Source organism: Cnephaeus nilssonii (assembly GCF_951640355.1).
Source record: "Cnephaeus nilssonii genome assembly, chromosome: 4".
In the NCBI taxonomy this organism is placed as follows: Eukaryota; Metazoa; Chordata; class Mammalia; order Chiroptera; family Vespertilionidae; genus Cnephaeus; species Cnephaeus nilssonii.
Genome location: NC_137075.1, coordinates 10863257 through 10880700, shown reverse-complemented (window position 1 = coordinate 10880700; position 17444 = coordinate 10863257). Strand labels below are relative to the sequence as shown.

At 40.6% G+C, this 17444-nt stretch overlaps 1 protein-coding gene across 1 annotated transcript in view; it reads right to left on the bottom strand.

Moving 5' to 3' along the window:
• Positions 1-17444, bottom strand: part of KIF5B (kinesin family member 5B) — an 84196-nt gene that overhangs the window by 36960 nt on the left and 29792 nt on the right. The window contains exons 3-9 of the mRNA XM_079768600.1: positions 5003-5076; positions 3885-3989; positions 3344-3392; positions 1291-1346; positions 1113-1200; positions 837-961; positions 542-646 (exon numbers count right to left, since the gene is read on the bottom strand). Coding sequence (XP_079624726.1) covers positions 542-646; positions 837-961; positions 1113-1200; positions 1291-1346; positions 3344-3392; positions 3885-3989; positions 5003-5076 — 602 coding nt within the window. The remainder of the gene's footprint in view (positions 1-541; positions 647-836; positions 962-1112; positions 1201-1290; positions 1347-3343; positions 3393-3884; positions 3990-5002; positions 5077-17444) is intronic.

Here is a 17444-nt window from a genome sequence, read left to right as displayed (position 1 = left end):
CGGTGCCGGTCACGATCGCTCAGCACTATCAGTGGGTACGAGTGGTGGCTGCTGGCCCTGATCACCCCTGAGGGCTTCTCCACCTCCCCCTGCTCCTGAGGGGTGATCGTGGCAGCAGCTGCCGTTCACACTCGCTGCTGGCGCTGGCCCCAATTGCTCCATGCCCTCAGTGGGTGTGAGCCGGGCCAGCGCCATCAGTGTGCAGGAGTGGCAGTGGAGGGAGTGGAGCTGCTGGCAGACAGGAGACTGGTGGCCATGGGGGTTTGGGGGGGGCGCGGAGGATGGGCCGAGACCCACTCTGTGGCTACCGCAGCCTCACGGCCCACAGTTCCTTTCAAGGTGCATGAATTCGTGCACTGGGTCCCTAGTTTATTTAATATTAAGATGAGAATGAGGATATACATACTAATACTATAAAATAAATTTCTAAGAGACAACGAATTCACACATAGATTCAAATACAGTGAATCACATCCACACCCACACTCTTAAGTAATTCAGTAATTCCCCATAAGAATAGGGAAATAGAGGACATACTTACACTACCCTCGGCCAAAGCAGAAATAACATTTCCAAGAGCAGAAAGTGACTTGTTGATGTTCTTAGCTTCATCCAGCACAGCACCTTCAGCTCCAGTTTTACTAACCTATCCATAAGATTAAAAAAAAAAAAAATTACAAGGTTAAAATGAATTTTTAAATTTTCTAAAAAGTTCAGAAGTCATCAATAATCAGCAAAACAGTGATTTGAACTGATTATTTAGTTTATGTAATCATAAAGTATTGACATGAACGCTTGCAACTCTCAAAAATGCTTAGATATGTAAAAAGATTTACCTTTTCACTACCCGCTAAATCAACCAGATAAAGTTTTCCACTCAGCTTTTGCTCCGTTTGCGTGTTCTCTTGTTTTACATTAATAAGAAATATACTGTGACTTCTAGAGCTATGTTCATTCATATCTGCAATGAAATTACATAAGTATAAATAAACATGGCTTTCCTTTACTAATTTCTAAAGCATTAACATAAAAATCTCACAACTAATCAGCTTGATAAAGGTAACTTAAGGCAGTTTTGTACCTTAACTAGTGTTAATAAGTATTTGACTTACTTGTAACTGCTACATGTCTGTTGGATTTTCCTTCATCTATGGTATCCATAACTTCATCTGGACTACATACAAAACGCTCTGTGCACCCCTATAAAATAATTTTAAGTATGTTGATATCCTTACAAATTTTTATTTCAGTGCTTTCCTAAATAATCATTCTATATTATCTTATTAGTACCTTTACATAAGGAACTCGGTTTTTATCTTCATGAACTGAAAGGTTGGTCTTTGAAACTGAAAAAGAAAAAGAAATAATATTAGCAACACTTTCCTAAACTTTAACACTGGCTATGAAATTCAATTGTTTGTTTCCCAAATCAGCCTGATAATAATAGGTAAACTTTAAAAATATGAAAATGTCACTATTAAAATAAGAACCTATAGAAATAGTAGGAGATTTATATAGAATCCAATGCAGCAATATAGAATTTTAGGTCCAGTCCAACCTCCACCTACCACCCACATGTTGAAAATGAAAACATTAAGCCAGAGTGGTTCAATGGTTTGCCCCAAAAGAAAAAATTCTATATTGCTGCATATATATATATATGTAACCCTATTATGCAAATAGACCGAATAGTGGAACAACCGGTCGCTATGACGTGCGCTGACCACCAGGGGGCGCGTGTGGAACATGGCAGGCGTCGTTGGCTACTGCGGGATGGTGGAGCAGGTGAGTGAGGCCACCAGACCAAGGTGAGGCACTGGTTGCTGTTGTTGGGGCGAGCCTCTGGTGGCTACTGAAAATTTTTTGCTCCTGTGCACTGTGGTCCCACCCAGTGCTCACACCTGCTGCCAACACCAGCCCTGCTTGCACCCGCTGCCGGCGCTGGAGCCTCTGCTCACACCCTCTGCTGGCCCCGATCACCCCTCAGGGCTTCTCCACCTCCCCCTGCTCCTGCGGGGCAATTAGGGCAGCAGCTGCCGCTTGCACCCGCTGCTAGTGCATGCCCCAATAGCTCCATGCCATCAGCAGGTGCGAGTGGGGCCAGCGCCGTAAGCGCGTGGGAGTGGTGGTGGCGGGAGTGGGACTGCTGGCAGACGGGACCGGGGCCACGCAGGAGGGGGTGGGCGGGGTCACAGAGGATGGGCCGAGACCCATCCCTGTGCCCACCGCAGCTTTGTGAACCATAGTTCCTTTCGAGGTGCATGAATTCGTGCACTGGGCCCTTAGTCTATAATAATAAAAGCTTAATATGCTAATTAGACTGGACGTCCTTCCAGATGACCTTCTGGACAAAGCCAGGGCTGTGAGGGAAGCCCAGGTGCCAGGTGCCAGGTGCCTGCCGGCGGCTGGAGGAAAACCCGGGTCCCAGGTGCCAGAGGGAAGCTGGTGTCGGCAGCTGGGAGTAGGAAGGCCTAATGTTGTATGAATTTCATGCATCCGGTCTCTAGTCCTATATAATAAAAGCCAAATATGCAAATTGTCCCCTCGACTGGGAGTTCGAGTGCTCGCTATGATGTGTGCTGACCACCGGGGGGGGGGGGGGGGGTGAGGGGGAAGGAAATGGAACATGGAGGGGGTGTGTGGGAGCTCGGGGGCCCAGGAGCTTCCCAGGGCCCAGAGGTCAGCTGGGATCTGCCCTTCCACTCCAGACGCTCGCACTTCGATCGCCAGCCAGGCCTAGGGACCACACCCGTGCAAGAATTTCATGCACCGGGCCTCTAGTGTATCTAACTAATTGACAGCTGATGGAAAACCAGAACTCAGGATCTCTAACTCAAGTTCAATGCTCTAATTAATAATTAAGAAGCATCGATAAATAGCTGCTTTAAATAAGTTACTCCCATGTGTCAAATGACATGTAGTTAAAACTTTAAAAGAAAAAATATTCAATGTCTGTTTCCTATAACTTAAGTCAATTTCATATAGGTAACTAAAAAATGTTCTCACATCTACAATTAAAAATAAATAATAGCCCTGGCCGATGTTTCTTAGTGGTTAGGGCGTCATCCCACACACTGAAGGGTCTCGGGTCTGATTCCCAGTCAAGGGCACTTACCTGGGTTGCAGGTTTGATTCCTGGCCCCAGTCTGGGCGAGTGCAGGAGGCAACCAATCAATGAGTCTCCCTCACATTAATATTTCTGTCCGCCCCCCACCCCACCACTTTCTCTAAAAATCAATGGAAAAAAATATCCTCAGGTAAAGATTAACAAACCAAACCAAACCAACAAACAAAAAGAACATATGCTATTTTAAAATAATTAAAGGGCAAGAAGGTAACTTACCATCTAATAGGTCCCTTATCTTATCCAAATAAATTTCAAAATATGAAACCTAAAAGGCAAATAAATAAAGGAAAAAAGATCAACCAATTAAAGTTACAAAATAATTTATTCACTTACTCATTAAATATGTATTGAAGAGTGAGTGCCAGACATCATCTAGACTAAGGGGACAGAGTTATCAATAACAACTCAGCCATAGCTCATACTCTAATCAGAAGACCTAATTTTACTAACCTGCTTATATAACTAAAAAGCAATTTTCATTATATATCTTCATCTAATATGAACTAGAATAGAGAAGAACCTTTAAGTTCCACAGTAAAATAAATTCCTTTATTTTACAGAGAAGAAAAATAAGGCAAAAGAGACTTGGCTAACTTGTTTAAGGTTATCTAATGACAGATGAATTAACTATATTTGTCCAAAAAATAATTCTCAAATACTTTAAAATGTTTTAAAAAGAAAATTAGCATTTATTATTTTTTATAACAGAATTATTTTAGGTATAAAATAAAATACAACCTTTCCCCAAGGATTTTACCTTAATATGAAATTCCAAATTTTCATCCATGGAATAAATATAATTAAAAATATCTTGCACTATTCTTGGTATAATTCCCATGCCTTCTGGATCATGAAGTTTTCCCTAAATAGAAAACAAGACTAGACTTCTTAAATAAACTGTAAATTATGAATTAAAATTCAAAATTTCAATGTATAATTATAGTCAATAGAAAATAGGAATTGTAATGATTGTCATTTTCTGATGAAAATGGCACTACAAGTATCTAAAAAAACCAATTCAATTCAACAATTTACATATTTTTATAAGTTACATGTAAATATTGTATATAAATACATATACAAACTTAGGTAAGTTACATATAGAACTGTATAACCACATGGGTTACCAATTAATCTTAGCCTTTTATTTAATCCTTAGATTTAGGTTATCCACATTTGTAAATGATCATCTTCTACGAAAAGTGTCTAGCTTCTTTATATATCTGCACTGTTCCTTCTACTTCAAGTCAAATTCCTGGATATGCTAAATGTCCTTGTTCTCGGACTTTATGAAAATGAGTTATCAGAATTGAATAAGCTGTCACTTACTTTATATAGTAAGCTCAGATAAATGATAAAAGCAGATGCTCTGTAGCAGCAGTAAAAGCTCTGCAACAGTGGTAAAAGTCTTCTAGAAGCAAAGCTCAAACATGTCTATATCTACGAATAGCAGCAATGATAATTATAGAAACGTTCTTATCAGAAAAGAATAGCAGGTATAGGGGGAAGAAGGGATCAAGGAGAGAAGAAATTAAATTATCTGAATAGAATTGAAAACACACAAACATTCAAATTTTCCCATTATAAAGTAACGGAAAATTCCTGTTTAATTCTAAAATGTTCATAATTTCATGGTTATGCTAACTGATAAAAGAAAGCTAGATATTTAAAATATGTACCATCACTATTCAAACTCAAGAAAGAACCAGATTCTATCAATGAAGTTATTCATGTACTACCATGTGAGAGAAAACAAAGAATAAATAAGGAGAGTAAATAAACTGTTTAAAGCATGGCTAAGTTATTTCACAAATAATGACTGAATGTACTGTCTGTACTGCAAACTATATCCAAGTATACACTACAAAATGTTACCTCCATTGTGTGTGTCTTCCCAGAGGATGTCTGTCCATATGCAAATATTGTTCCGTTGTATCCCTCAAGTACATCTATAAGATAGTAAGAGACTTCATACTTCAGGGAATTCTTTTCCTCAAGTAAAATTCTTAAAAAATTACTTAATGTTAGAAAATATTCTTTAAAAAAAAGCACACATACACATTAACTCTATTCCTTATCCATGCATAAACATAATAAACTATTCGTGGGAAGAATGGTAAGGAAGATTTCAGATTTTCTTTATGCTAATATGAAAGTAAAAATTTAGTACATGAAAGATTTATAAAGACATTAAAGAAAATAAATAATATACTTAATAGTAACTTTCTTAGTGATGATCAATCTAAGCAATTACTTTCTCTCCATCCCAGATTACTTTCTGTGGTTAACAAGAAACAAATTTTATATTCTGTTGCTTATAATCATTTATGTAAGTGTACATCTCAAATGTGGGAAATGAGTCTTTGTTCTTGTCATTACATCTGTATGCTAAAGCTTTATATGACCTAAAAGAAAAATAATTTTCTGCCTATTTACATGCAGATATGAATGAGTTTTAAGAAATAGGACTAATAATTGGTGGTTAACTGGTTAAATCTCACAAACCTATACATTCCTCATACACAAAGTATAACAAGCCCAGTCCTACCCTCAAAAGCAGTTATAAGAAAGTTTGCTGTGAAATTAAAAACATATTTTCTAGCCCTTTGTTTACCCCAAATCTACTATTAACATCTAAGTATCTTCCTCCAATAGGATGAAGGGGGAAAAAGAATAAATAAGGTGACCTTTTGATTTCCAGTTTTCAGGGATTCAGTTTGTTCTGTCTTGGTGACAAGGAAAGTATTATGAAATTACATTCTATTCTAAAGGAAGCCTAAGTAAAGAGAAGCCTCTGTTGTAAATAGGAGATGGTAACAGTGAAAAGTAAATTTGTAAACAAGCCAATCCTTGTTTTTTCAACTGATTGTTTTTAAAGGGGAAAAAGCTGTCCCAACACTGGGCACAACTAACAAGGTAATAGATTGCCCTCTCACAATCCGGGACCCCCCAGGGGATGTCGAACTGCCGGTTTAGGTCCGGTCCCCGCAGGCCAGGCCTAGGGACCCCACCGGTGCACGGATTGGGCCTCTAGTGTGCATATAAGGTCTTTGGTTAATCTCTTCCCACCCTCCCCCCTCTCCTCTTCCCTCTGAGATTCATCAGTCTGTTCCATGTTTCCATGCCTGTGCGTTGAGCGTCTGCCCCCTGGTGGTCAATGTGCATCATAGCTACTGGTGGAACGGTCGCTTAGACTTTTATATATAGAGAGAGATAGTACATTTTTATTACGTGAAACTGTATTATATGAGGGCTTCTAGGATAATAAATTTATGTATCACAATTGTATTTGGGACTTCAAATACAACTTCAAGAATTTTATATGATTATAGAGATTTAGGAATATGCAACATTCAAATACTTACTGAGCACCTGCTACAATCTAGGCTCTGCTCTGGGTACAGGGGATTTAACAATGACTGATTAGGTGATTCCTAAATATGTCACATATCACCCAAAGTAATAAAATTTGTATCAATTAGAAAAATAATCCCTTTTTGTCTAACTTAATATCTATCCCTGATTTTTATTTCTATAGTAATTTAAGTCCCAAAATTTTAAAAAATCTAAACACAGAAAAACTGAATGAATTTTACAGTGAACATTGGTATTTAATCATCACCAAGATTCTACCATTAACATTTTATTATTTTACTGTTTGCCTTAACCATGTACCTGGCCTTCCATCTTATTTTTTAATGTATCTCAAAATGCAGACTTCCACCTACATACTTTGCTTTGCATGTACTATTAACTAGAATTCACTATTTTACAGTTTCATTCCTCTGAGGTAAAATTTACATACAATGAGCCTGACTAACGTGGCTCAGTGGTTGAGCATCAATCTATGAACCAGGAGGTCATGGTTTGATTCCCGGTCAGGGCACATTTCCAGGTTGTGGGATTGATCCCGTGTGGGGCATACAGGAGGAAGCCAATCAATGATTCTCATCATTGATGTTTCTATCTCTCTCCCTCTACCTTCCTCTCTGAAATCAATAAAAATACATTTTGCGAAATTTACATACAATGAAGGGCACATTATTTTGAGTATAGATCTTTAAAAAATAATTATCTACCTGAAAAAGATATGTACTCAAGTAGAGTACATATCTATAATCAGATAAAATTAGTCACTTTTTGACTTGGCTCTTTTTCAGCTCCATCTCACCACCCTTTCCCTCACATTACTATTTTTGTTGATAATAATGGACAAATCTGACAATTTCATATGGTTCAACTTCACAGTCATACCATAATGTATACTGTTCCCCCCACAGGTGATACCCTTCTCATATGGGCATGCATTAACCCATGTGACCTCTCTCTCTTCATGGAAGGCAAACCTCTTAGTCCCTACTCTTTATGCATCTTTAAGACTAGCTCAGGATTCTTGAGGAGTGAAGTCAGAGGAATGGAGGTATGAGAGCACACCTGTTCTCTGTCCCTGAAATTTCAACAAGTTAACCAACTATAATTCAACAAAGAAATCATTTCTCAACACAGACACATGCCTGAGAGACCCGCTCATTGAAACATCTAAAGTTGGACAACCGGGAATAACGGGGAGACGAGAAGGGAGGAAAGTGCAGACCACAGCAAGTGCAACCCTGCAGCCGGGAACTCATGGCTTGGCTGGCGGGGAGAGGGAAAAAGCCGAGGTAGCAGGCTCTTCCTTCGGTTGGGAGGAACAGAGCTGCAGGAGGGCAGCCCAGTGGCAAGGAAGCAAACAGTGTCAGAGTCAGCAGATGCCTGACAGAGCACTGGGTTCTACCATGCAGCTCTCCACTATCTGGCTGGCAGTGGTGTTTTAGACAAAGAAATGGAACAACAGAGCCCTGCTGCCACTAAGACTCTCAAAACTTGCCTCCTTTTGCCCTAGGTGTCGGGACCAGGACCATATTAACTTTAAACAAAGAGTTATTTTAGTAGGAACACTGTTCCTTCTGTGACTGATCTCCTGAAGGGGTGCTTGGAGGGGGACAAGATAGAAGTCAGGAATCGCCATTATGGTGATAGCCAAACAAACCCCATCACAAGTAGTGCAGCTGTATTGTCTTATGGAAGCAACGGAGGTTCAAGACTAGGAGATCACAGAAGTAAAAAGTCTTGAGATTCAGAACCATATATTTCAAAGTAGTAGAAAGAACTCAAGAAATAAATGTATAATCAAAGGAGACCAGCATACACCATGAAAACCACAGTAATAAGGATGACCAGAAAGAAAATGAAAAATCGCTAGAAAGCAAGCTGGAAGACATGGAAATATGTGATATAAATGACAGATTAAGATTGCAGTTCTAAATATACTCTACAACAGTGGTTCTCAACCTTTTTAATGCCTCGACCCTTTAATAGAGTTCCTCATGTTGTGGTGACCCCCAACCATAAAATTATTTTCGTTGCTACTTCATAACTGTAATTTTGCTACTGTTATGAATCGTAATGTAAATATCTGTGTTTTCCAATGTGCAGCGCTGTAGAGCCTAAGACCATTGGAAAACACAGATATTTACATTACGATTCATAACAGTAGCAAAATTACAGTTATGAAGTAGCAACGAAAATAATTTTATGGTTGGGGGTCACCACAACATGAGGAACTGTATTAAAGGGTCGCTGCATTAAAAAGGTGGAGAACCACTGCTCTACAAGATGTAAGAAAATACTGACAGGCAATTCAGTGCATTCAGAAAATAAATCAACGAACAAAAGTACTTCACCAAAGAGAATGAAACTTTAATGAAGAATCAATCAGAAATCTTGGAAATAAAGCATGAGATTAAGAGTGAACTGAGCATAGAAAATGGAACCAAACTGATAGAGGAAAGATTTAGAGATACTGAAGACAGGAATCAAGAAATGACACAGAGGAAAAAATAGAGCTGAGCATAAAGAAAAATAAAGAACTCGCCCTAGCTGGTTTGGCTCAGTGGATAGTAAGGCCTGTAGACTGAAGGGTGCTGGGTTCGACTCCGATAAAGGGCACATGCCCAGGTTGTAGGGGGTGTGCAGGAGGCAGCTGATTAACGGTTCTCTCATCATTAATGTTTCTATTTCTCTCTCCCTATCCCTTCCTCTCTGAAATCAATAAAAATATATATTTTTAAAAAGAGCTCTATAAGACCTATCTGAATCCATCACAAAAAGCAATATTAGAACTATAGGCATTGCAGAAGAGAAAGAAAAGAAACATGAGATGGAGGGTCTATTAATGGGAATAATAGTGGGAATCCAATAAAGCACTGGAGTAAGTGGATGCCACACTGACACACTCCCGGGATCAAAATGGAGAAACAATTAAAATAAAAGAAAAATCAACCTTAATCAACTGAAGACTAGATGGAGAGAACCCTGATAACCAAAGATGGAAAGCAGAGACCACAAAGAAACTGATAGGAAGTGCAGAGGCATTAAAGGGCTGGACAGGCTTCCAAAGGCAGCAGGTAAAGTTCTGGAGGGATATATTAGCTGTGAGGGGTTTCCACTGAGAACTCTGGAGTCTACAACCCAAGATGGTCTATCCAGCCCAGAACACCACAACTGAGAAATGTGCCCATATAATAGTTGGCTCTGAAAAGCAGCAGGGTTGCTATCTGTCAGGGAGAGATGACGGGAAATGCAGGCACCCTCTTAAAGGGCCAATGCATGTGACATTTCATGTACAGCACTCACTTTGGGGTTTGTCAAAGGGAGGACTGTGGACTGCAGCTGTGTGAGCAGAAGGCAGGGTTGGGGGTTCTTGAATTAGACCTCAGAAGGCAAGCACCCTGGTTTCCCGTGCTGAGATATTCCCTCACACTGAGGAGGACATCTTTCTCCAGCAGATGTTTGCTATCCAGGTGGTTTTTACCTGGGGGAAAAGCAGTTACTCCATGCTTTAAAAGACCCTGTACAACATCCTGTGGAGTTTCTGAGGCCCATTAAGAAACTGAGAATAATAATCAGCCTGCAAGCAGAAGAAATTGCCCCACCCTGTTGTGAATCCTTTCACCCCACCCTGTGGTTGATAGCCACAGGCTGATCAAGACTGGTAACTATCAGACAGCAGGATTTGCCTGATCTAATTCGGGGCCCTGGGCTGGGAAAAGCACACCTTGATGCAAGCACATCACGGTCCTTTCCAAATGCACCCAGCCCCAGCAGAGGAACCAATGCTACTGATAGCTCTAAACAGAATACACAGGGCCAGTGAGTAACAGCATCTGAAACTGTCCTGCACTAGAGCTTGGGAGATATTGCAGATCTACCTAATACATAGTCACAAATGCAAACAAGCAACCAAAATTGGAAGAAAAAAAAGCACCAACTGAAAGAATAAGAGGATTCTTCAGAGGAAGAGCCTAATGAAATGAAGATAAGAAATTATCAGACATAGAGTTCAACATAATGATGTTAAAGATACTAAACAGCATATAAAGAATGACACAGCACTAAAAACACAATGGAACAAATAAACAGCAGATTAGGGGAAGCCAAGGTTGGATCAGGGAATTAGAAGACAGGGTAGAAAAAATAAATCAATCAATCAGAGAACCAAAAGGAAAAACAAACAGGAGGACAGCTTAAGGGAACTGTGGGAGAACAGAAAATGTAAAACTATTCTCATAATAGGAGTGACAGAAAGGGAAGAAAGTAAGCAAGGCATAGAGAACATGTTTGAAGAAATAATGGCAGAAAACATCCGTACCTGGTGAAGGGAAAAGTCACACAAATTCAGAAGGCACAGAGAGTCCCAACCAAGGAGAACACAAACAGCCTCCCACACAGACACATCACAATTAAAATACCAAAAATGAAAGAAAGAGAATTTTAAAGGCAGCAAGAGAAAAGCCATTTTTTACCTACAAAGGAGTTCCCGTAAGGCTGTCGGCTGATTTCACATCAGAAACTCTACAGGCCAGAAGGGAATGGGATGAAGTATTCAAGGTAATAAAATGAAGGCTATGAAACCAAGATTACTATATCCAACAAGGCTATTATTCCAAATATAGATAGGGAAATAAAGAGCTTCTTAGACGAAAAACAAAAAGGCTTAAAGGAGCTTATCAGAACTGCAAGAAATGTTAAAGGGACTGCTGTAATAATAATAAGAAATATATATAGAGAAACACAGGTTTAAGGAATTAAAATGGCAATAAATAAGTACATATTAGTAATAACTTTAAATATAAATGGATTAACCCTTTGCACTCGCTTGCTTTTTTCTCGAGCTGCTACCGATTCTAACCGTGTCGAGTCACACTCGACATCCGAGTGCAAAAGGTTAAATGCTGTAATCAAATGACTTTGGGTACCTGATGGACATGAAAACATGACCCAAATATATGCTGTCTACAAGAGACCACCTTAGAACAAAATCCTCACACAGGATGAGTGAAAGGATGGGAAAAGTTTTTCCATGCAAATGAAAACAAAAGCCTGGGATGGCAATACTCATATCTGACAAAGTAGACTTCAAAATGAAGGCCTTCACAAGAGACAATAAAAGTCACTAGATAATACAAAAGGGATTGAGCCAACAAGAGGATATAACCCTGGTAAACATATATGCACCCAACAAAGGAACACCTAAAGCTATATATATATATATATATATATATATATATATATATATATGTCTAACATGCAAAGTGTCCCCTCGGGAGTTCGACCACTTCTATGATGTGTGCTGACCACCAGGGGGCGGCACAGAACGAAGGAAGGCCCTGGCCGGCAGCCACTAGGGACCCTATCCTTGCACGAATGTTGTGCACTGTGCCTCTAGTAGCCTACCTAATAAAATAGTAATATGCAAATTGACCGCACCCTCGCTATGCCCAAGCCACGCCCACCAGTCAAAGCCACACCCACCAGCCAATCAGGGCGAGTAGGCAAATTACCCAACAAAGATGGCGGTTAATTTGCATACGCTGAGGGAGGGAGGAATGAAGACTGAAGACAACTTAGAAGGAAGAGGGAGGGAAAGCGGAAAGCAAGGTGGCTGCCAGAAGGAAAGCCGGGGCGGGGCGGGGCGGGCAGCAGCGGCACGCGGGTGCAGGCGTGGCGGCCGCAACGGCAGCGGCAGCACTCGCGGCTGCAGCGGCCACTTGCAGGATTCTTCCTGCAAATGGGCTACTAGTATATATATAAAGCGTTCTGGAGGACATTAAGAAAAAGATTGACAGCAATACATTCATAGTAGGGGACGTAAACACCTGCTGACTTCCCTGGTTATATCTTACAGACAAAAGATGAGCAAGGAAACAGTGACTCTAAATGACACACTGGATCAGAGGGATTTAATTGACCATTATAGGTCATTTCACTGCAAGGTGCAGAATATACATTCTTCAAGTGCACATAGGTCATTCCCAAAGACGAAATCATATCAAGCATCTTGTCAGATAATAGAGGAATGAAATTACAAACCAAGTATAGTAAAAATCCTCAAAAACATTCCAACACATGAAGACTACATAGCATGTTATTAAACAATGAATGGGTTACCAATTATTTCAAGAAAGAAAAAAAAAACAACTTCCTGAAAACAAATGAACATGATCACACAAAAACCTAAAATCTATGGGATACAGCCAAAGTAATCCTGAGAGGGAAGGTCATAGCACTACAGGCCTATCTCAAAACACAAGAAAAATCAATAGTATTTAACCCTACAACTTAAAGAATTGGAAAGAAGCAACAAGAAAAGCTCTGAATAAGTAGAAGGAAGGAAATAATAAAGATTAGAGCAGAAATAAATGGCGTAGACACACACACACACACACACACACACACACACACACACACACACCAATAATACAAAAGATCAATAAAATCAAGAGCTGGTTCTTTGAAAAGATAAACAAGATTGATGACCCTCTAGCCAGACTCATCAAGAAACAAAGAGAGAGGATAAATAAACAAAATCAGAAATGAAAGAGGTAAAGTAATAACTGACCCCACAAAAATATAAAAGATTGTAAGAAAATACTAAGACCAAGTATATACCAACAAGCTGCACATGTAGATGAAATGGACAAATTCCTAGAAAAATACAATCTCACAAAACTGAATCAGGAAAAAGATCACAAAACCTGAATAGGCCAATATCAACTGATGAAATAGAAGCAGTAATAAAAACACTCCAAGCAAACAAAAGCCCTGGTCCGGATGGCTTCAGAGAGGAGTTCTACCAAACCTTCAAAGAACCACTAATACCTATCCTCAAATTATTCCAGAAAGTCCAAGAGGAAGAAATACTTCCAATCTCTTTCTATGAGGCCAGCATTATCCTAACTCCAAAACCAGATGAAGACAATACAAAGAAAGAAAACTATGGGACAATAACTGATGGACATAGAAGCTAAAATCCTCAACAAAATATTAGCAAATCTGGTCTACAATATATTAAAAAGATCAGACACCACGGCCAAGTGGGATTTATTCCAGGGCTGCAAGGCTGGTACAATATTGCAAAGCAATAAATGTGATACATCACATACACAAAATGAAAGACAAAAATCACATGATCATATCAATAGATGCAGGAAAAGCATTTGACAAAATCCAACACCCTTTCTTGATAAAAACCCTCAGCAAAGTGGAAATACAGGAATTATACCTCAACATAATATAGACCATATATGACACACCTACAACCAACATTATGTACCCAATGGGCAAAAACTAAATCTACTTCCCCTTAGAACAGGAACAAGACAGGGATATCCGCTTTCATCACTCTTATTCAACATAGTACTTGGAATTTCTACCACAGAGATCAGACAAGTAGAAAACACAACAGGCATCCAAATTGGAAAGGAGGAAGTAAAACTCTCCTTATTCGCAGATGACATGGTATTGTACACAAAAAATCCTAAAGACTCTACCAATTACTATATTTAATAAAAGAATTTGGCAATGTAGCAGGATACAATTTTAACACCCAGATATTTATACACCAATAATAAATTCTCAGAAAGTGAAACTAAAAAAACGATCTCATTTACCATAGAAATAAAAAAAAAATTAAGACACCTAGGAATAAACTTAAGCAACAAGGTAAGAGACTTGTACTCGGAAAACTACAGGATGTTGAAAAAAGATATAGAGGAGGATATAAAAAAGTAGAAAAATATATACTATGTTTATGGATTGGGAGAATATCATTAAAATGTCCATATTACCTAAACCAATCTATAGATTAAATGCAATCCCTATTAAATTACCAACAGCATAGATCTAGAACAAATACTCCAAAAATTTATATGTAACCCCCCAAAAAAAGATCCCAAATAGTTACAGCAATCTTGAGAAAGAAGAATAAAGTTGGAGGGAGCACAATACCAGATATGAAATTATACTACAAAGCCACCATAATCAAAACAGCCTGGTACCAACACAAGAACAGACATATAGATCAATGAAACAACACAGAGACCCAAGAAATAGACCCAAGCCATTATGCTCAATTAGTACTTGACAAAGGAGGGAACAGCATACAATGGAGTCAAGATAGTCCCTTCAATAAATGATGTTGAGAAAAATGGACAGGTACATGCAAAAAAAATGAAACTAGACCATCAACTTATATCAGACATAAGAATAAGTTCAAAATGGGTAAAAGACTTAAATGCTCCTCAGCAGAAACTCTACAAGCCAGAAGAGAGTGGAACCAAATATTCAAATGTCTGAAAGAGAGAAATTACAACCCAGGAATAATATATCCAGCCAAATTATGTTTTAAATATAAATGAGAAATAAAGAAGTTCCCAGATATCCAGAAGTTGAAGGATTTTATCACCAGAAAACCTTCATTGCAGGAAATACTCAAGGGAGTTATTCTACCTAAAACAAAGCACATAAAGTTACAACTCTATAAGATCACCAAAAAAACTTACAGCATGAACAGGATAATTTGTGACAACAAAATACTACAAGGGGAGGGGGGAAAGTTCTGAACTGGCAAAGGAAGGTGAATATCAGATGTACTCAAAAGAAAAAACAACTGTGGTATATATATGCAGCTTCATCCTATCTAATAAAAGAGTAATATGCAAATTGATCATCACTCCAACACACAAGATGGCCGCTCCCATGTGGTTAAAGATGGCCGCCCCCATGTGGACACAAGATGGCCACCACAAGATGGCTGGCAGGGGAGGGCAGTTGTGGGTGATCAGGCCAGCAGGGGAGGGCAGTTGGGGGTGATTGGGCCAGCAGGGGAGGGAAGTTAGGGGGGACCAGGCCTGCAAGGGAAGACAGTTTGGGGGGGGGGGAACCAGGCCTGCAGGGGAGGGCAATTAGGGGGAACCAGGCTGGCCAGGGAGGGCAGTTAAGGGTGACCGGGCTGGCAGGGGAGGGCAGTTGGGGGGAACCAGGCCAGCAGGGGAGGGCAGTTAGGGGTGACCGGGCCGGCAGGGGAGGGCAGTTAGGGGCAATTGAGCTGGCAGGGGAGCAGTTAGGCATTGATCAGGCTGGCAGGGGAGTGGTTAGGCGTGATCAGGCTGGCAGGCAGAAGCGGTTAGGGACAATCAGGCAGGCAGGCAGGCGAGCAGTTGGGAGCCAGCAGTCCTGGATTGTGAGAGGGATGTCCCAGATTGTAGAGGGTGCAGGCTGGGCACCCTAACCATACATGAATTTTGTGCACCGGACCTCTATTTTTTTATAAACCTAACTAGATGCCCGGTGCACGAAATTTGTGCATGGAGGGGGGTTGTCCCTTAGCCCAGCCTGTACCCTCTCCAATCTGGGACCCCTCAAGGGATGTCCAACTGCCCGTTTAGGCTTAAACGGGCAGTCGGACATCCCTCTCACAATCCAGGACTGCTGGCTCCCAACTGCTTGCCTGCCTGCCTTCCTGATTGCCCCTAACCGCTTCTGCCTGCCAGCCTGATCACCCCCTAACCACTCCGCTGCCAGCCTGTTTGCCCCAACTTCCCTCCTCTGCCGGCCTGGTCACCCCTAACTGCCCTCTCCTGCAGGGTTGATCACCTCCAACTGTCCTCCCTTGCAAGCCTGGTCCCTCTCAACTGCCCTCCCTTGCAGGCCTGGTCCTTCTCAACTGCCCTCCCTTGCAGGCTGGGTGCCTCCCAACTGCCCTCTCCTGCTGGCCATCTTGTGGTGGCCATATTGTGTCCACATGGGGGCAGGATCTTTGACCACATGGGGGCAGCTATAGTGTGTGTTGAAGTGATGATCAATCTGCATATTACTCTTTTATTGGATAGGATAGAGGCCTGGTACAGGGGTGGGGGCCAGCTGGTTTGCCCTGAAGGGTGTCCCTGATCAGGGTGGGGTTCCCTTGGGGCGTGGGGCGGCCTGATAGAGAGGCCTGTGGTAGTTTGCAGGCCGGCCACGCCCCCTGGCAACCCAAGCGGAGGCCCTGGTATCTGGAATTTATTTTCCTTCTACAATTGAAACTTTGTAGCCTGGAGCGGAACCAAGCCTGGGGCTCCCTCCGTGGCTGGCAGCCATTTCTGTTGGGGTTATAATTGAAACTTTGTAGCCTTAAGCGGGTGAGCCCAGCCAGGGTGTGCAGAAAGCTTTGCTTCCCCTGTTGCCAGGGACAACCCTGGCCTGCTCTCTCAAGCTCCATTCTGCCGCCATTTCTGTTTGAAATTGTTTACCTTCTATAATTGAAACTTTGTAGCTTGGGTGGAGGCTTAGGCCTGGCAAGGGCAGGCAGAAAGTTTGGCTTCCTCTGTTACCTAGGAAACCTTGCTCTCTGTGGCTGTAGCCATCTTGGTTGGGTTAATTTGCATACTCGCTCTGATTGGATGGTGGACGTGGTTTGTGGACATGGCTTGTGGTGTGTCGGAGGTATGGTCAATTTGCATATTTGTCTATTATTAGGTAGGATGTTGACCACACACAAGAATCCCCAAACCAGGGCTTATAGCTAAAAAAAAAAAAAAAAAAAAAAGAGGAAACAGAGGAAAGAAGTACTGAATACTACTAGATAAAAACAACAGACAGAAACATAAAGGAAAAAAAACCAATGGACGCACAGACCTACCAGAAAACCAAAAGATAAAATGGCTAAATCTTCATACATCAATTAATTACCCTAAATTTAAATTGTCTGAATTCACCAATAAAGAAGTACAGAGTAGCAGAGTGGATCAAAAAACAAAACCCATCTACTACTATTTGTAATACTTTAAACAATAATAATAATTTAAAAAAGAACAAAACCCAACCATATCCATATGTTACCTAGAAGAGACACATCTAAGCTACCAAGACAAAGGTAGATTCAAAGTAAAAGGGTGGAAAATAATTCTCCATATAACATTCACAGAAAAGCAGGTTTAGCCATACTTACATCTGACAA